General features: G+C 37.5%; 1 protein-coding gene across 1 annotated transcript in view; it reads right to left on the bottom strand.

The window, feature by feature from the left end:
* The window catches only part of LOC143172549 (GTP-binding protein Rit2), a 181,777-nt gene that overhangs the window by 99,975 nt on the left and 64,982 nt on the right, over window positions 1–16,820 (bottom strand). The window contains exon 3 of the mRNA XM_076362118.1: window positions 8,475–8,548. Within this exon, the coding sequence (XP_076218233.1) occupies window positions 8,475–8,548 (74 nt within the window). The remainder of the gene's footprint in view (window positions 1–8,474; window positions 8,549–16,820) is intronic.

Below are 16,820 nucleotides of genomic sequence, written 5' to 3'. Positions count from 1 at the left end.
TCACTTCTGGCAGGGTAAATGACAGCCAGTAGGGTAAATGATACCAGGTTCCATTTTCAGATCCATAGCCTCTGTGTCTGCCTATAAAATGGGGGTATAGTTTTCATTTCTTTAGAAAAAAGCTGTGAGGATGAAGACAGAGCTCCAAAACTCCAGTCATGAGGTATCTAGGTTAGATCAATAGATCCTGAAAGATGCTGAGTATCTTCTGAGATATGCCAAGACTGTCCAACACAAGGACACAACTCATCTGCAATTCTGAAAGTCAGTGGAGTTTGACTTCTTCAGCTTGCTCCAAGGTGTTACTCGGGTACTCCACTGTAAGTAAGAGAAGATCTGATTTCTTACGTGGGCACAGCCGATGCAGCTACTGCTAAGCTTTTGAGTTTTGACTTTTTAAAAGAAAAGATTGCTCCCTGGCATGGTTTGTTTCACATCATCCCGCTGCTCTGATAATGACATGGAATTCCCGTGGCAACAATTTATTCTCCTCAGCCATTAAGCACAAAATAAAAGCAGGCACAAAAAACTATGCAAGATATGCAAGCTTGCTCCTACGTAACCAAGAAAAATACATATCTGAAATATATCTAGTTTAAAAAAGAAACCAAAAAATGTTCCATATTTTCACTAATTATTGTCTTGAATTTCTATTTTCCTCTTCACTTCCTCTTTTAAAAATTAGATAGATGCAATAACATTCCTCAGATTATAGAGAGGTGACAAGCAATGGAGTTCAAAATTTCCTGAGGTTTACTTTTTCTTTTGTCTTTTTTTCTTTTTTCTTTTTTCTTTTTTTTTTTTTTTTTTTTAATTGGTGGGGGACAGATGCCACTTCCAGGTTCTGGGGCAAAACTATTGGAACTTCAGCTGTGAAAGATGTCTTTTGGTTTTAGGCTTTTTCAGTCCCCTCCTGCTAGTGTGAAATGAAAATAACATCTTTAGAAAGCCTCTTCCAGCCAAATATCTCATGCAGTTTTGCAATTCAAAGGTTTGGATGATTCAGATAAGACTATGTAACTTTTTGCTCTCTTTTGTTTTTGTCTGGAGACACCACCATGCAATGTATTGGTAGATTATCCAGCAGCTACAGAATAGCATAAAAGACAAATAAGTTTTGTTAAATTATGTTTTTTTGGGACAACCCACTTTGCCTGAGAAGCATTAAGACCCTTCTTTTGGTCATTTGTTATTGTCAGGTCAAATGGCAGCAGGCCGTGCTGTTACACGTGCTAGTTTTCTCAGCATGCAAGCCAAGATTTTAGTCCTAGAAATACCTTTTTGATGTGAATTTTGTGAAAATTGGTACAGGTAGAAAACAGTTTTCTGTCCACTGGAGTCCCTGGTCTGTGTAGAGCTGCTTGGTAACAAGACAGACAAACCTCTGTAAAATGGGATTCCTAGTGAGATCATTTAGGACAGTTGCATATACATAAAGAAATCAGGACACACTTAGAGCATGTCCAACATCTGCCAGAAGTAACTTCAAAGGGCTTCAGTGCCATTCAATAGTGGGAAGAAAAAGCATACAGTACAGTTTGTAAGGTTAGAAGAAAAGGTAAATTTACATAATCATAGTCTTGTGGAGGACCTGGATGAAGTTTAACGATATGGGATGTACTTATATAGGTGTTTTCCATACAATGTACACCAGACCACAACAACAACAACAACAACAAAACTAGGAAATACTACAAGGAAAGATCTGGAAAAAAAAAAAAAAAGGATTTTGCTACTTTTATCAGAATTTGTAATAATGTATTTTCTTCTTTTAAATGTTCTTCTTTTATTAAAAAAGTAAAAAAGTAAACATTCAGCAGTATCACTGGATATTTATCTATTTTTGGAAGTTATTAGTTAAAGAAAGACAAAGAACAGTGAGAGGCAAAGCATTTCAAGAGGAAAAAAAAATAATTTATTGAAAAAGAACAGGCAATGCTGGAAAGTATTCCTCCACCTGCAATACAGAACCACTAGCATTGACTTTACTGAAGTGGAAGGGTAGTGAGGGGCAGGAAATCAGTATTGCTAGACTCAGTAAGCCCTGACGTTCACACTAAATGCCTGCTCCCTGCGACATGTTATTGCACCTGTTCGTCAGAAAGATAAATGCAGACCTGGAAATACAAACTGATTCATCCTTTATTGCACCATGATTCATTCATTGACAGGGACGGGAGAGGAAGTTGGGAATCTTAGTTGCTAGTTGCCTGTTCTTGCTAAACTAATATAGTCTTTTTTTGACAGTATATGCCTAGATCTTTTCCTATTGAAGCCAAAGAATATTTTTAATTTGACGGAAATTGGAGTCAGGTCTGCAATTTCATCTATGATTTACTGAAACCTTTCTGTCACTCAATATCTGTGCCAAATAAATGTTTCTTCAAAATCTGTCCATTCCCAAATAAAATGACTTGGTCATGGGAGAGATTTTAGTTCTCCTTAGAAAGTACAGAACAGCTTGTCTTGAGAACCCACCAAATTTGCAGTGCTATGGTTTGACTTTCTAAGTATGTCATCATCAGCCTGTGAAACAACATATAAAGAAAATAAAATTAATGTTCTTCACCTAATATACTGTGTTAATGGTTGTTACTTAGTTCACTACCACTATGCTTTAAAAATAAAATGGATTTCATTTACTCACTACAGTACCTAGCAGAAAGTACACTAAAATTATTTCCCCCTTAAAAGAACACACTGTAAAGGCCCATTAAAATATAATTACTGCCAAAAAGGCATTTTACATTTCCTTGAGATAAGCTGCAGTAGTGTAGTTTGAAATTCGAGTTCCATTGATTCAGGATTAGAGCAGCACGTTTAGATAATAAGCAGAAGGATCTCAGATAACAGCCTGAGAGAACCATCGGACTATAGTGTTTAGCCTGAGAAAGTGTGTTTATCTGAAGGGCTCTTGGGACTAATATGGTTCCTCTTCAAAGCTTGAAGCAGGGGGCAAAAATCATAGTCCTGGAGGTTGGCAGGATAAACATGTCCTGTGATTTGCTAGCAATTTGAGAGATGGATTTCACTACAGAGCGCACTGTTGTTGTCAGGTTGAAAAGTGTCTGCCTGGAAATGAATTCATGTGCACACAGCTCCAGACAAAGGGAAAGCTCCCTGAAATGGCATGCCATCACATTTTAAGGCCAATTTTTCAATTCTCTGACTCACACCTGGAAAATATACTGGTGCACTAAGTTTATCATAAAAAGCTCACGTTTTAACAAGCAAAAATTGGTGCAATAATCTTGCAATGTACTGTCTCACTGACAGGTGCAGAAACCTATTTTTCTGCATATTTGCCTGCTACGTGTCTGAAAACAAGTTTGCCTTTTCTACATAGGGTCATCTCAGATTGTTTTTCGGTGAAGGGAATGCTGTCTGATGATCTTTTAACGTTCGGTGTGAGGTCTAAATGGGGAGGTTGGGTAATGTGTCATCAGGAGGAAAGCTGTGGCAAGAATAAAAGCTCCTGTGTCAGTCAACAGTTTATAAATACAGCAGGAGAGAGAACTGCAGTGTATGCTCCTTGAGGAGGAATTCAAACCGGGCTCCAGAAGTAGCAATATATTTTTAAGTTAGAAGAGAGAGTGGGAAAGCGTAAATGAGTGAACAGAAGGTTTCTATAACTCTGTGTGGAGGCTTTTTGTGCACGGTTGGAGCAGTTGGGGGTTGTCAGTCTCTGAGAATAATTGTGAGAATAACTGAACACAGAATAAAGGACTTGAGGTCTGAATGTCCTTTCGTTTGCACCTACAAGTTTCCTGGAAGTCAAAGAGTTTACACCAGTTTAAATCAAATACAAGTAAATGCAGATGAGGTTTATGACACATTGGATAAGAAAAGGGAAACCCCAGAACTGCCTCCTCCCCAAACCTCTCCCAACCTTAAGGGACAGAGAGAGGCACATGGGTGAATTTCAAGGGAGAGTTGTTCAAAATATGTCCCATGAACATGGTTGAACAAGGAAGCTCAAGCTATCTTTACGGCTAATAATTTGCATTTGCAGATTGCCATTAAGGTTTTGTTATTTACTCCACATGCCAAATTGTAGCTAGCCTAGAGTGTTAAAAGCTAACTAAATAAAATTCCTCCTAAAGCTCAATCTCATATCTACTCTCTGTTTGTTTTCATTTCCTTTTTGGTTTTGTTTTAATTGAAATGTAGACGCAAAAAAGAAAACTTTTGGTTTAAGAAGAGAACTTCTAGTTAAAGAAGAGCCAAAGACATCATTGACAACTTCTTCTAGCAGCAAATGTGGGGCCAAGGATACAAGTCGTCTAGATTCAGCTGTGCCATTGAAAAAGAAAACCAACATCAACTTTTTGTTCCCTTCCTTCTCGCTGCATGCCAAGATTTTGAGCCTTATGGTAGGAACTGCTCTAGTAAGTGCTGTTTATGACAATTCGGCTACAAGCAGCTACATCAGCAATACCTGCTCTTGAAACCCTCTGAGGTAAATGTAACCTTATTCTGTCTGAAGTTGATTGCGGTGAGCAAAGACAGGCTACCCCGCTGGCAGATGTAGCGGGTGGTGAAAAGCAGGGGTAGTGAGTTCAGTGAAGCATAACTACTTACACTGGCCCTACGTACATTAAGAATGTGCCTCTTACTGTATCTTCAGTGGAAAAATTATATTGGAAGAGCATTAGAGGACAATTGATGATGTAGAAAATATGTATCCAGAGCTCCAGGAACATCAATCTACTTCCTGAGAGGATCAGTCTGTCGTATTTAATGGTGTCTATGTATACGCATGAGAAGAGGAAGACCAATAACTAGATGAGCAATACTAATAGTTTATTCATGTTTCTGGTTTTCACTTTGTTTCAATGTTTTTTAACTTCAGAAAGTTGAGAACCAGAACTGTATTTCTGAAGCACCATCTATGTTTTTTGTGCTCCAAACTGTACCTATCAGTTAAAATATTTTTTATCCAGTTTCAGGTATGAAATCAGATGTTGATTTTTAACTCTGGACTTGACAATAAAGAACTATATTAATTATTAATAAATCACAATATTTGGTCAGTGTTGAAGTGTTCAATTCTGCATAGGTACAGCAGGGAAAAGAGAAGCATATTTGGTGAAACATATTCTCTAGAACAACAAAATACATTAACTTCAGTCAGTTTTTTGTATTGACTTCTTGTGTTTCCCAGATAGGGAAGAATTACAATTTTAGCTCCTTGATCTTCTGAAGTGATTAAAGTCATGATTCAAAGTTGATGATGAAGTATTTATGACTGTGAGGACACCAGGGAGAAATGAGATTTCCACAACATGATTTCGAAGCTGTTACACCATCTCTGCTTTAACATGAAACCCGGCGAGGTACCGTCAGAGCACACCACCATCAGCATAACCGGGCGCTTTGGATTTTTCACCAAAGTCACAGCAGGGTTTCAGTTTGAACTTCAGTGAGAGTAACATTAAGCCCTCTGTGAGGAAAGAGGCTATTTTAGCTGTTGACTTCAATGGAGTTGGATTAGGTCTTGATTTATTCTGGAGATGTGTAGTGTAGACAGAGAGGCAACAAATTCAAAGGCATCTGCAAAGACAAGCAGCTAAATCCAGGATACTTAGAATGGACAGTTTCTGAAAAATAGGGGCCTAGGAAAGCGGGAAGAGCTTCCTAGCATAGATACACTGAGACATGTTTCAGTGACAGTCTCCACTGTAAGAACAGGGAAATTTAAAGCAGAGGTTTTCTCGTATCAATTCAACTTGGATCATGAGGTAGAATAGATAACGCCCAGGCTGTACAATGTCCTGGGCTGATGTATCTGCAGAGTGGGGTGCTACTGCCACAGGTCTCTGCTTGCTCCAAAATCTCTGCACCACATTTCATTACGTGGTCATTACATGCCGTGGGCCTCCAATATTATGGATATTTTGGTCCCTTTTTGAAACAAAACTTAAAACTCTCCAGCCTTTCTCTGTTATTGTTCTCACCAGCTTTCACTGTTTGCATTATTCTGACTTCTTTTCTTACCTTACAACTGACAGTTCTGTTAAAATTCATAATATTGGCAATAAATCCCCCCCTCCAATTAAAAATGAGGTTTTGTTCTAGTTTTTTATATGATCAAAAATCAAAAATCATGTAAAAATTGTACAGTTTTGTGGGGAATTTTTCCTGAAAAGTGAACATGACTGACAAAAGATGAGCTTTGTTTAAATTGGAAAACATAATATTTTCAGCTACTTAAAAGGCCAGTGCATAGGGATATTTTTTCCTTTTTCCTGAATCTAAAAAAAAATTTCAAAGGGAATTTTTTTTTTTTATTTTAAAAGAAGCTGACGGAAAATGAAATACCATTTAAAAAATACTTGTTCTCATTTAAAAAAAAAAAAAAAAAACAGAAAAAAATAGAGGCTTTGATTTTGATGGGGGCTTAGGAAGAGAAGGAAACTCTCAATATCTGATTCTATCATTTTTTTATCAACAACACAAACTTTTATGTTTCTAGTAACAAAAACAAATGGAAAAAATCAAAGTAGAAGAAATTATTTCTCTTGGTTTTTGCAACATATTACTCCCCAGCTCAAAATAAAAGCACACCATACATTTTTGTTTCATTAACCATCCATTCTTTGCTTTGATTTTAAGCTGCTTTATTTCCTTTGTATGAATAATATTTGCACTGCTGATGCAAATTTAGGAACAGGTAGCCCATCTTCTCTGCACAGGTCTGTAAGCAGGAGCACAACGTGAGGAGCTCTGTACCTACTGTACCCTCATCTGTGGTTTGCAGAGTTTAAATCCTGCACTCTCTCAGAGTCTCCACAACAAATTAGGAACACACCTATGAAGATGAAGAAATCCTGTATAGCACTTGGCTGCTCTTTCCGTTAGCAAAAAGCTGGACACGTAAACTCTGATTCATCATTTCTCTTCAGCTCTGGGTAAGAAAGTATTTTAGTTTTTAGCATTTTAAACCTACAAAATAGGACTAAAGGGAATTTAGGAGTAGAATGAAATAGATGTAGACAGTGAACTATATTAAAGGATAACACAGGAGGTCCCTAACACATAAAGCCTTACAAGACTAAACAGCTGGAGATATAATTTCCCTAATGACTGTGTGCTAATGACGATATAAGGCTGAAGTGACTAGTCTCAGACTTCCTGAGTGAGCAAAGATGTTGCTTCCTCGTCTTCAACAGAAGTACAGATATTTTCAGACATATTGAGTAACAACTATGGTGTTCCTTCTTTCCCCCAACCAAATCATTGCGGAAGCTATGCTGGGACTAGTATGCATAAGAAACTTCTTGGGCCTGTTACAATAATATATTCAGGGTAAATTAAATTGACAGCTTTGGAGACATGCCTTGAAATTTAGCTTAAATTTTCTGGAGAATCAAACACTTTCACAGGGGACTCAGCAGCAAGTCACTGGTTAACTGCTGAGACTGTATAATTTTGGGTCAAAGAAGAATAATTCAGGGCATCTTTTGATTCCTGAAACTGGGTTGAGTTCACTTTGAAATTGGCCTATATTTCATTCACATGTAAAACTCGCGCCACAATCCCCCTGAACTACATTCGACTCATGTGACTTGATGCTGTTCTAATTCCTGGCAGCAGGCTGCATTTCCCACCATTTGCAGTGCCCAGCTAAGGTGCATTCAGACATTTGGGAAACTGGGGTCAAGGTTCCCAGGCTTACACTCCCTAAACCTTTTGTTTGTTTGTTTGTTTGAAGGATCTGCTGTCCTTGTTGACTGACTCATTCCTGTACAAGGCGCACACACACTATGGAAACTCATGAAACTATCAAAGCCTTCAGACAGAACCTGACGCATACCTCAGGAAACGATCGACCAGCTGCAACATTTTGATTAAACAATAAAAATGTTTTGAGATGGAAAGGGGATGAACGGAGTCAGGTAGAAGGACGTCTTGCATTTAACTTCTTCTTTTGCCTTACTGTATGTGAAACTGAATTCCCTGACTGATGCTCACACATGTATGTACTCATTATATGTACGCTGTGTGTTACTTTTGGCATTAAGATCTTTTCCTTACGGGTGAGCATTTGAAGTTTAAACATAATGTGGGGAGAAGAATAGTAACAAAATATTTGATCTACAAGTAGACCAGAAGATTCCTGTAATATATAGAAAAGCAGGAATGATAAACACATAAGACAAACCAACAGCAGCATTTATTCATTCCACGATTGTGATAGATGCTTCTGCATACAAGAGAAAAAGAAGCGAACAGCTTTTTATCTTCTACTTGATTAAATTTGTCTGTCTTTTCTGGGCAGATTTTGAAGTTATACTATACCACTGCAGCACTCCTTTAATCTTCTCCTTTGTTAATTCCTCAATGTTTTTCTGCCACTGCTCCCTTTATGTTTGAATAGGGAAGCTTGTTTCTAGCTCTGTGACCCATATATCTGAGGTTAAAATCTTTGGGTTTATCTCTGATTGAATAGTTCACATTGGGAAACTACTTACCTGTCCAGCAGTGTCTAGAATGTCCAAATAGGCTGGTTCGTCATCAATTCGGACTTGAGTTTTATAGGCATCCTCTGAAAAACACAGTGCAGTAGAACTAAGCATAGGAGTGGCTCAGAGAATGGAAAATGAAATAGCTTTGCTAGTTTGGAGTAGGCTTTTCAAAACCTCTCCAGTCTGACCTAACTTTTCTTTCTTTCAAGTCAAAAAGACACTTTCTGAAATCCTGCCATCACTGCAAAGTATTAGCAAAAGGGACTGATCTAGTCTTTTCTATTACATTACCTCAAAATATTAAAGAAGTAAATTTGCCTCTCTTCAAAAGGAAAGCACGGACCATAGGTGTTGTTTAAGTCACAAAGCTTCGGAGGTGTTGTGCTGGTGCTGTGCAGCAGAGTGGTTTTTACTTACCACCATCACACTTCCACAGAGCTTTTCCAGCAAATAGTTTCAAGCTAAAGGTTGTCTAAATTACCGGGATAATCTCCCTGTGGCTGAAGGGGGCTTCTGGCTCAGGTATGCCAGAGCAATTAATTAGACCTCTGTATACCTCTGGAGAGGATGCAAATGGATTTTTTAAAATAAATTCTGTAATGAGCGTCCCCACACTCATCATGGCTGGGGGTGGAGGGGGGAAAACCTGTGCTTGGTGGACATGATTTGTGTCAAGCTAAATCTGGAAAGAGAAAAACAAAAAAGGTGAACTGCTATTTGCATAAACGGTTTTCCTCACATTTAAATTTTGTTCTCCTCTCAACATTTGCATTTCCTTCCTAAGGTTAAATAGAGCTTAGATACCAGGACACGTTTATACTTGAAATAGTCTTGGAAAATATCTGTGTTGTTTAATTAAACAATAATGCATAGCAGCCTGAGTGGTTTTGGTGACTGATGTTCTGCTTTGGCTGTGCATTGAGGTGTGAAGACAAGACAAGTGCATCTAATGCATCTGAGAAGTGTCATTAATCATCATGAGCATATGGCTGGCCCTGTACAAAGACTCAATCCTGCAAGCCCTGGTTGCCAGAGACCCTCAGGACTAGGCTCTCAATGTTTATTGAGATACTATTGGGATTATAATATGAGATTATATTGCAGGTAGCTGGAATTCTCAGGACAGTCCAATCTGTACCCTTTATATCTTGCATCATATGACACTTTATAAAAGCAGGTAAAAACCTGGTTTCCACCTGCACAAAGGAAACACTAAAGCATTCAGATATGAAGGATTCTGTATGGCCTTAGCTCAGCCCAGTCCTGTGCAGTCAGTGGCAGGCTATCTTTAATAACATAATCACATCCAGTAATTTCCATGACTCCCCTGCTTCTTTGGGGCCTCAGTTCAGCAAATTACTTAGGCACATGCCTTGCTTTAAACAAATACCTAATCCCATTGATATTAGGAGGACCCAGAGGCTTAGGTAACTGTATAATACATTGCCCTGCTAGGAAAGCCAGAGCACTCCAACCAGCATATGTTTCAGTCAACAGATCTCTTTCTAGAGATTGCTGAATAAGAAACTCCGTGCTAAAGATGGACCATATAGAGTGAAATAGGCTATTTACAGTTCAGGTAACCTATTGTGGCACGACAATGATGTGTGCAGTAGAATTTATATCCTTTAACTAAAATTTAAAAACAAAGTATGAAAATACGTAAAATGAAATATGGTGTTTCCTTTATATAGATTCTATTAATACTCTAAAGTATTATTAATATATTGCCATGCAGGTGGGTGCCCACTTGCATTACATTCATGAATACGTAATTAACATATGACTTGCATAAATTTAGCTTGCACTCTTGGCTCCGCAGCTGGATACTCTGAAGCCAATATTCTGTGGTCCTATTTCTCTCTTCACTTAGACCAAGTGTTAATTAATCTGAGTGTTAATACAGTAGCTTTAAAACAGTTAATGCAGAGAGACATTTGGATACTTAAATTCAGCTTGGATAAAAATGAAGCTGGAATCTAGATAAATCCTGTCATACTTGCTAAGGAAATGAATTAAGAGTTCAGAGTTATTAACTAAAAGACCCACTGGCTTCTGAATATGTCATAGCTTTCAGTAAGTAAATGTAAGATATCTACGTCTAATCCCTGAGCTACTCCAGGTGTTCCCCGATATCATGCCACTGTAATCAGTAAACTTTCAACTGTTAAAAGCTGAAGCGAGGTTATGTTTATAACTCTTTTACTTTGCAAAGATAACACAGAACGTACAACCCCATTGTGTTATTTTCATTTGTTTTCTCAAACTACTGACCTTAAAACACTTCACAAAGATGTGCCAGTGTGAAACCGTCCTGGTTTCATTCTTAATATATGCTAACGTCTTCTGTTGGTGGTAGTGAAACATATTTTGTTGAGCATTGACCAAGCACATGAATCTAAATGGTTTTCTAGGCAATTGTATTTGGAACGTGCCGTTTACTTGTAGGATTTGCCTTTGCCCCAAGAAATGTGGAGATGAAACAGGAGGGAGATATGACTTTCCTTTGTAATATTCTCTCTCTGCATATGTGCAAAAAGCAGGTTAGTACAGATAATTTAGAAAAGCTTAAAAATATCCTCAGCTGGGGTGTGATAAGCAGTGGTATTCTCAACCTGTATTTGTATGGAAAATAGATGGGAGATTTAACACCTACTTTTCTTATGGCACTCATTTAAGAGGAAGTCCTAAAGCCCACACTTATGAAGGGAATTGCTATCTTGAGCTGACACCCTCATACCAGAGATCAGATCAGAGCACACACTTACGACCTATCAGCTTCTCAATGCTCAAGCACAACCAGTCTTTTGAGGGGCACTATCTTTCTCTTTACTCTGTGTTCACTGATCTCCTGGGCTACTAAGAGAATGAATTTTTCCAGTGCAGGAGGTAGAAGGAAGATGCATAACTTGAAAACCATGTTTCCCATCTCATGTCGTATAGACCAAAAAGACAAACTAAGAGTGGAAGAGCTGTACCATTTAGTTCTGGTCTACAATTAATACTTTTAAACTGGGATTTCATCTCAGGAGTAATAGAAATAGAGTTAAGTGAGGGATTACATAGACAAACATCTTTATTTTACTCTGTTGGACTACAGAGCAGAGGCATTAACCTGGAAAGAAACAACCTCCTAGAGATCAAGAGTTGGATATGTCTGTACGTTGGACCCAGTTAACATATTTTTTGTTTTATTAGTAGCTATAATGTTAAGCAGAAATCCTGGTGCCTTCGCACACTTCCTAAAGGATTTCAGAAGGGACTACTATGTGGCTAGTCTTTTTAGTCCAGGCAACATAGTACACACTATGGTCACATTAAGGAAACAGAAACCCTGAGATCTGAGAGGAACATGCTGTTTACATGTGGACCGAGAAGAACGGAAGTGAAGATGTTCCACTGAAATAGCATCTGAGTGTACATAAAACAAAACAGGAAAGTATTCATCAGGAGCACTAGAAAACTCAGTGTCTAATCTCCTCTCTTTAAAAAATATTCATATTATTACAAATGCTGTCTGGTATATTTACACTATTTACAATGTTTGAATACATTACATTTTCTTTCACCTAATTAATTTATAATACTAATATAATGCTCCCTTTAAAGTTAATTGGGAGCTGCTAAGCCATGTGTATCTGGATTTTACATCCTACAGCTCTAAGGACTAATATTTATTAAAAGGCCAAACTCCAGCTGCCATTTCAGTAAAGCATTAAGATAAGGTACAAAAAAGAGACAAGAATAATAATCAGACATCAGACAATAAATCAGACAATAACTATATTTCTTATATTAAGTTCAGTATTAGTCTTTTTCTGTGAGGCTAACTGTAAGGTCTCAGCTTTTGGTTTAGGTAAAATGCAGCAGAAAGATAGGGTATTATAAGAAAAAATTGTGGATGGAGTTTGTTGATATTGCTGTGAGATATAACCATGATTCAAACAGAGACTGCAAGAATGAGCATTTTGTAGGTACCAAAGAGAAAAATTAAGTAAAGCTCCTGCATCCTTACAATCTGTATAAACGTGAATATATGAATATATATGAACTGGATAGTTAAAATATCTGGTAAAAATTAATTTTTAAAGAGAATTGTTCTCTTCCCCCCCCCCCCCCCCCCGCCCCTATAGAATATGGGCTTCTTTAAGAATTTTATTTCCTACAAACATTAAAAATAAAAATGAAAATAGGTAAAAATTTCAGCTTAAAAAATTATACTACTTGGCTTGAATTATTACTGACTATTTACTGTTTTCCAGGGTGGGAAAAAAACAAATAGAGCTCCAACTGTTTTCTAAATGGCACCTATTCTTTTTTTTATTATTAATTCTTTCCTCCTTTACTGAATATCTCATTTAAACCAAGAAAAAATATTTTTTCAAAAGGCACTTTTTAACTTTTTTTTCTTAATTGTTTGATTGGCCTTTGCAGTATTATGTAAGAAAAGAAAAAAATTATTCCTTAAGCCTTTTGTCATCTGGCTTCTCTTTGTAAAATGAATGCATCCTCTTTTTTCAGCTTTCCTTTTTTATAGGACATCATTCTGGAGACAGAAGTACAATAATTAATACAAGGCTGTGTTGTGATCAGTTATCTTAGCACTGGAGAAGCTAGATTCATAAAAAATATATCAAAGCACTTTTTCAGCTATGAGCAGGTAACTGCTTCATGACAAATAGATTTGGATGGTGTACAGTTTAAAGGGGAGTTGGAATGGGCTTTTCATCTGTATTACAGACATGTTCCAGCCCCTGAAATATAGGTCAGCTGCTTCTTTCTTCCATTTGTTAATTCTGCTTATATTCTTTCTAAATAAATATTCGCTCTTCTTCTCTGTCTTATATACTGTCAACTGCAGTTAAAACCAATCAGATTCTCACATATATAGATGAGTCAAAAATATATTTTATTTGGCTAAGGAGGTGCCAAACCAGCAGGAGGTAGTCCAAGCGCAGTCAGCCACACCTGGAGTTCTGCTTCTTGTTGTTCTCCCTGTGTGCCAAAAAGACAGCAGGAGACCCAGCTCTTGGTGTGCTTAGATTATCTGCTACATACGCATTTTAATCCAGAGATGCTCCTGAATGTAGGATGATCATGAGCCTTTGGCTGGATAAGCCCTGTTTCTATTTATAACAAGGAATTTTTAAATAAAAAGAGAGTGGATGAACAGGGACGTAAACCACTGTACCAGCTACTACACATAAACTCCTATTTGAGATAAAAATATGCATGTCATAAGAATTGCCCATCAAAATACATTGGTCTTAAAATTTCCCTTAGCACATAATTATTTTCCTGGAGTATGAGTGTTTTATAATTTGGGTGAGCATTGCTATCAGCATTTTGCAGACAAGGACAGCAAGTCACAGGGGTTGCCTTCCTATGAGCTATGCACGCGTGATTAGCAATGAATGGCTTAGTATAGTAGAACTGACAGATTTGATTGCCTTGTATTCTGTAAATACTCATGTAGATAGCAGTATCCTTTAAAATAAGGCAAGTAGGAAAATTAGTACTAGACTAGTAGCTAGGATACTTAAATATCCCATTTCCAGTTCTGCCTAGTGTTACATAATTCTAGCAATTAAGAATACTTCAGATTATCCTTCCCAGTGCTGCTGCTTTTTATTTCTCAGCATTGAACTGCGTTTGCCATTATGCTGTCGTTCGTTTAGCTTTGTCAGGTCTTTGTCAGATCTTTCAGGTTTTGCTCAGTTTTGTGTTAACAGCACAAGTTGCCTGCTCCCGCCTATACAAGCGATGGTAACAGACAACATCGTTCTAGGCAGAATAATGGTTTGCCGAACAGAGAAAAAATGACCGCTGCCTTTCCAAATCCACAGATAGAAACTCTTTCTTCAGTAACCACACACTTCGAGCATCTCTGCTGTTTCTATGAAAGAGAAGCAGGTAAGTCATGCAGCATTTAATGCAGATAGTACCTCTCTGCTAGCCTTTTTCTTGTAAAAAGACTACCATGTAGGCCTTGAGAAAATTAAAATAATCTGAGAAAAAACAAAGCATTAGTCATGTTAAGTGCTTATCGTAAAAGGAATTCATACATTTATTCATTATACATTCAGTTGCATGATGAGAAACACAGCACTTTCTATCTTTCAGTTTTCATTTTAGCATTCAAATTACCATAAACATATTTTCAGATAAGATATTAAACCAAGGTCTTGGCCACATATGTCTTCAGAAAAGATTCTGTAATGTTGTTTCCAAATGGCCTTGCTAAATTCAAATGCATATTACTGTTGTGCATTCCATCTCTCCTTATTAATTTCAATTGAAAATGCAATTCTTCGTTTCCTTTATTTAGCCTTTGTTCAGCATTATGACATGTCCTTAACTAACTACTGTGCTCTGTTTTAGAGGTTCCTGTATCTTCAGTGGCACATAAAAACAAATCCTTGAGTATTCCTCAGATAATTCATTAATATAATTCATGAATATAATATATAATATGAGTACTTCTATTCTCTAAGTCTGAAAACAAAAGAGCAGAACAACTCATAACTTTTAGTTGATTTGACCCCCTGAAATAAGCGGTGCTAATATCTTCAGTGGAAAGCAGAAACAAAACTAGACTATGTCCAGATCCTCCAATAAACCTCTGTACTTAATCCTGCTACCATCAATGAAAAGTGGTGCCTAAATAAGTGGAGGGGGACAGGGCCTACATTACCTGTTGAGCATCCAGAATCGTTGCAGCATAATAAATATTTGAGTTTAGGCCCAGTAAGTCCCATGCAGTCTGACTATTTGTTATTAGTAGTTTTTAACTGAGCCATCTTTACTTTCATACTCTTGTCTCCCTTCTTTAACTTAGGCTCTGGCTGCCATTGACCGTACTCTCTCTGCGTCTGGTTACAATAATAAAACTAAAAGCTTCCTCAGCCTAATGGGTATTCTGTTTGGTTCTCGCCTCACCGCAGTGCTCTTCTTTTAATGCCATTATGTATCTGTCTTAAACCAGCTGCTCTCAAATTAAGTTTCTCTCTCTTGTTGGGCTGCCTAATGTTTCAGATCTGTGCTCTGCAGGGCAAGACTGATAACACACTGCTGCTGAAGGAGCCTGATTGATTTTCAGCTTCGGGTACTTACATGGCAGTTTTCTCGGTGACCTGAAATGCACTCAGTGCCTTCCAAATTGGGAAATGGGTTATCCATTGCACTTTCTGTCTTCTTCTTTTTTTTTTTTTTTCTTTTTTTTGCAGTTGTACCTATAGATATGTACAAGCATCTCTTCTTCAATGTCAGCTTGCAGTTTCATTACTGTGGTACCCTTTCATTCTCTGCTGAAAAGCAGGGGAAGCAAAAGCAACTTAATCTCACTTAGTCTGTGGTAGGCACAAAAAAGAAACGTTGTCTGTGCTCTAAAAGGTTTTGTGTGAACAGAAATCTCAGTGAATTGAACTTTGAGTCAGTTAAATCTGTTTTTTCTTCTCCCTTTGGGTCCTCATTATCATGATGTTTACTGACAAAACGGTTGGAAAAGGAGACAATGGCCTGGGTGGCTTTCAAGAAGAACCAAAATTAAGAGTGATTTTGTTGCACAAAGTGTTGTATAGGAGAGGTTTTCATCTACATGTACTCATCAAGAAGGAGACAAAGCACATGTATAACAGAAAATTCAAAGTAAGGTATCCACTTTCAGGCAAAGGTCAAAAATGTAAGACCTAAGTGGCCAGCAAGGCAAAATCATTGCTACATTCTCTGGTCATACAGCACCTTGCACACAGTCAGATCTCTGTCATCAGGGCTCAAAGGTTTTATGTGGTGCAAATAAATTGTAACAGTATATGTGAACATAACACCTTCAGTCTGCATTCATGGTAGCAAATGCTCCACGGAAATCAATCAAAGCCATCCACCATTTATAACAATATGGACTACAAGAAACACCTTCACTGCTACTTGCCCTCCATGCAGTGAACGTTTTCACGCTGTTGACTTGGATGCATCATAGTTCTTTTACGTCAGTTCGAACTCAATATTCTGATGCACCAAGTCAACAGACCCTTCTGCACCAAGTACTGATATTTATCCATTCCCATGAGGTGCTTCATTATAGGGAGATTAGACATATGTATGGTTTTATGTGTTTGTGCATTGGTATGTAAGTACCTACGTATATAAACACAGAGAGATACGTAAGACTGAGAGTACCTGAATGTGCAAGAAGAGAGTATCATAAATTAATACCTATGTGGAGCACCTGCAATGTGTGAAACTACTTACTTACTTAGTCCTGAAAAAATTCAGGACTAGGAGCAGGTTGAAAATTAAATACAAAGAAATAAAATACAAATGTCTTCTGCTATAGAAACATAGGTTATTTTT

Source organism: Aptenodytes patagonicus, chromosome Z (assembly GCF_965638725.1).
Source record: "Aptenodytes patagonicus chromosome Z, bAptPat1.pri.cur, whole genome shotgun sequence".
In the NCBI taxonomy this organism is placed as follows: Eukaryota; Metazoa; Chordata; class Aves; order Sphenisciformes; family Spheniscidae; genus Aptenodytes; species Aptenodytes patagonicus.
The sequence above is the reverse complement of the archived record's forward strand: the minus strand, read 5'-3'. Positions and strand labels throughout refer to the sequence as shown.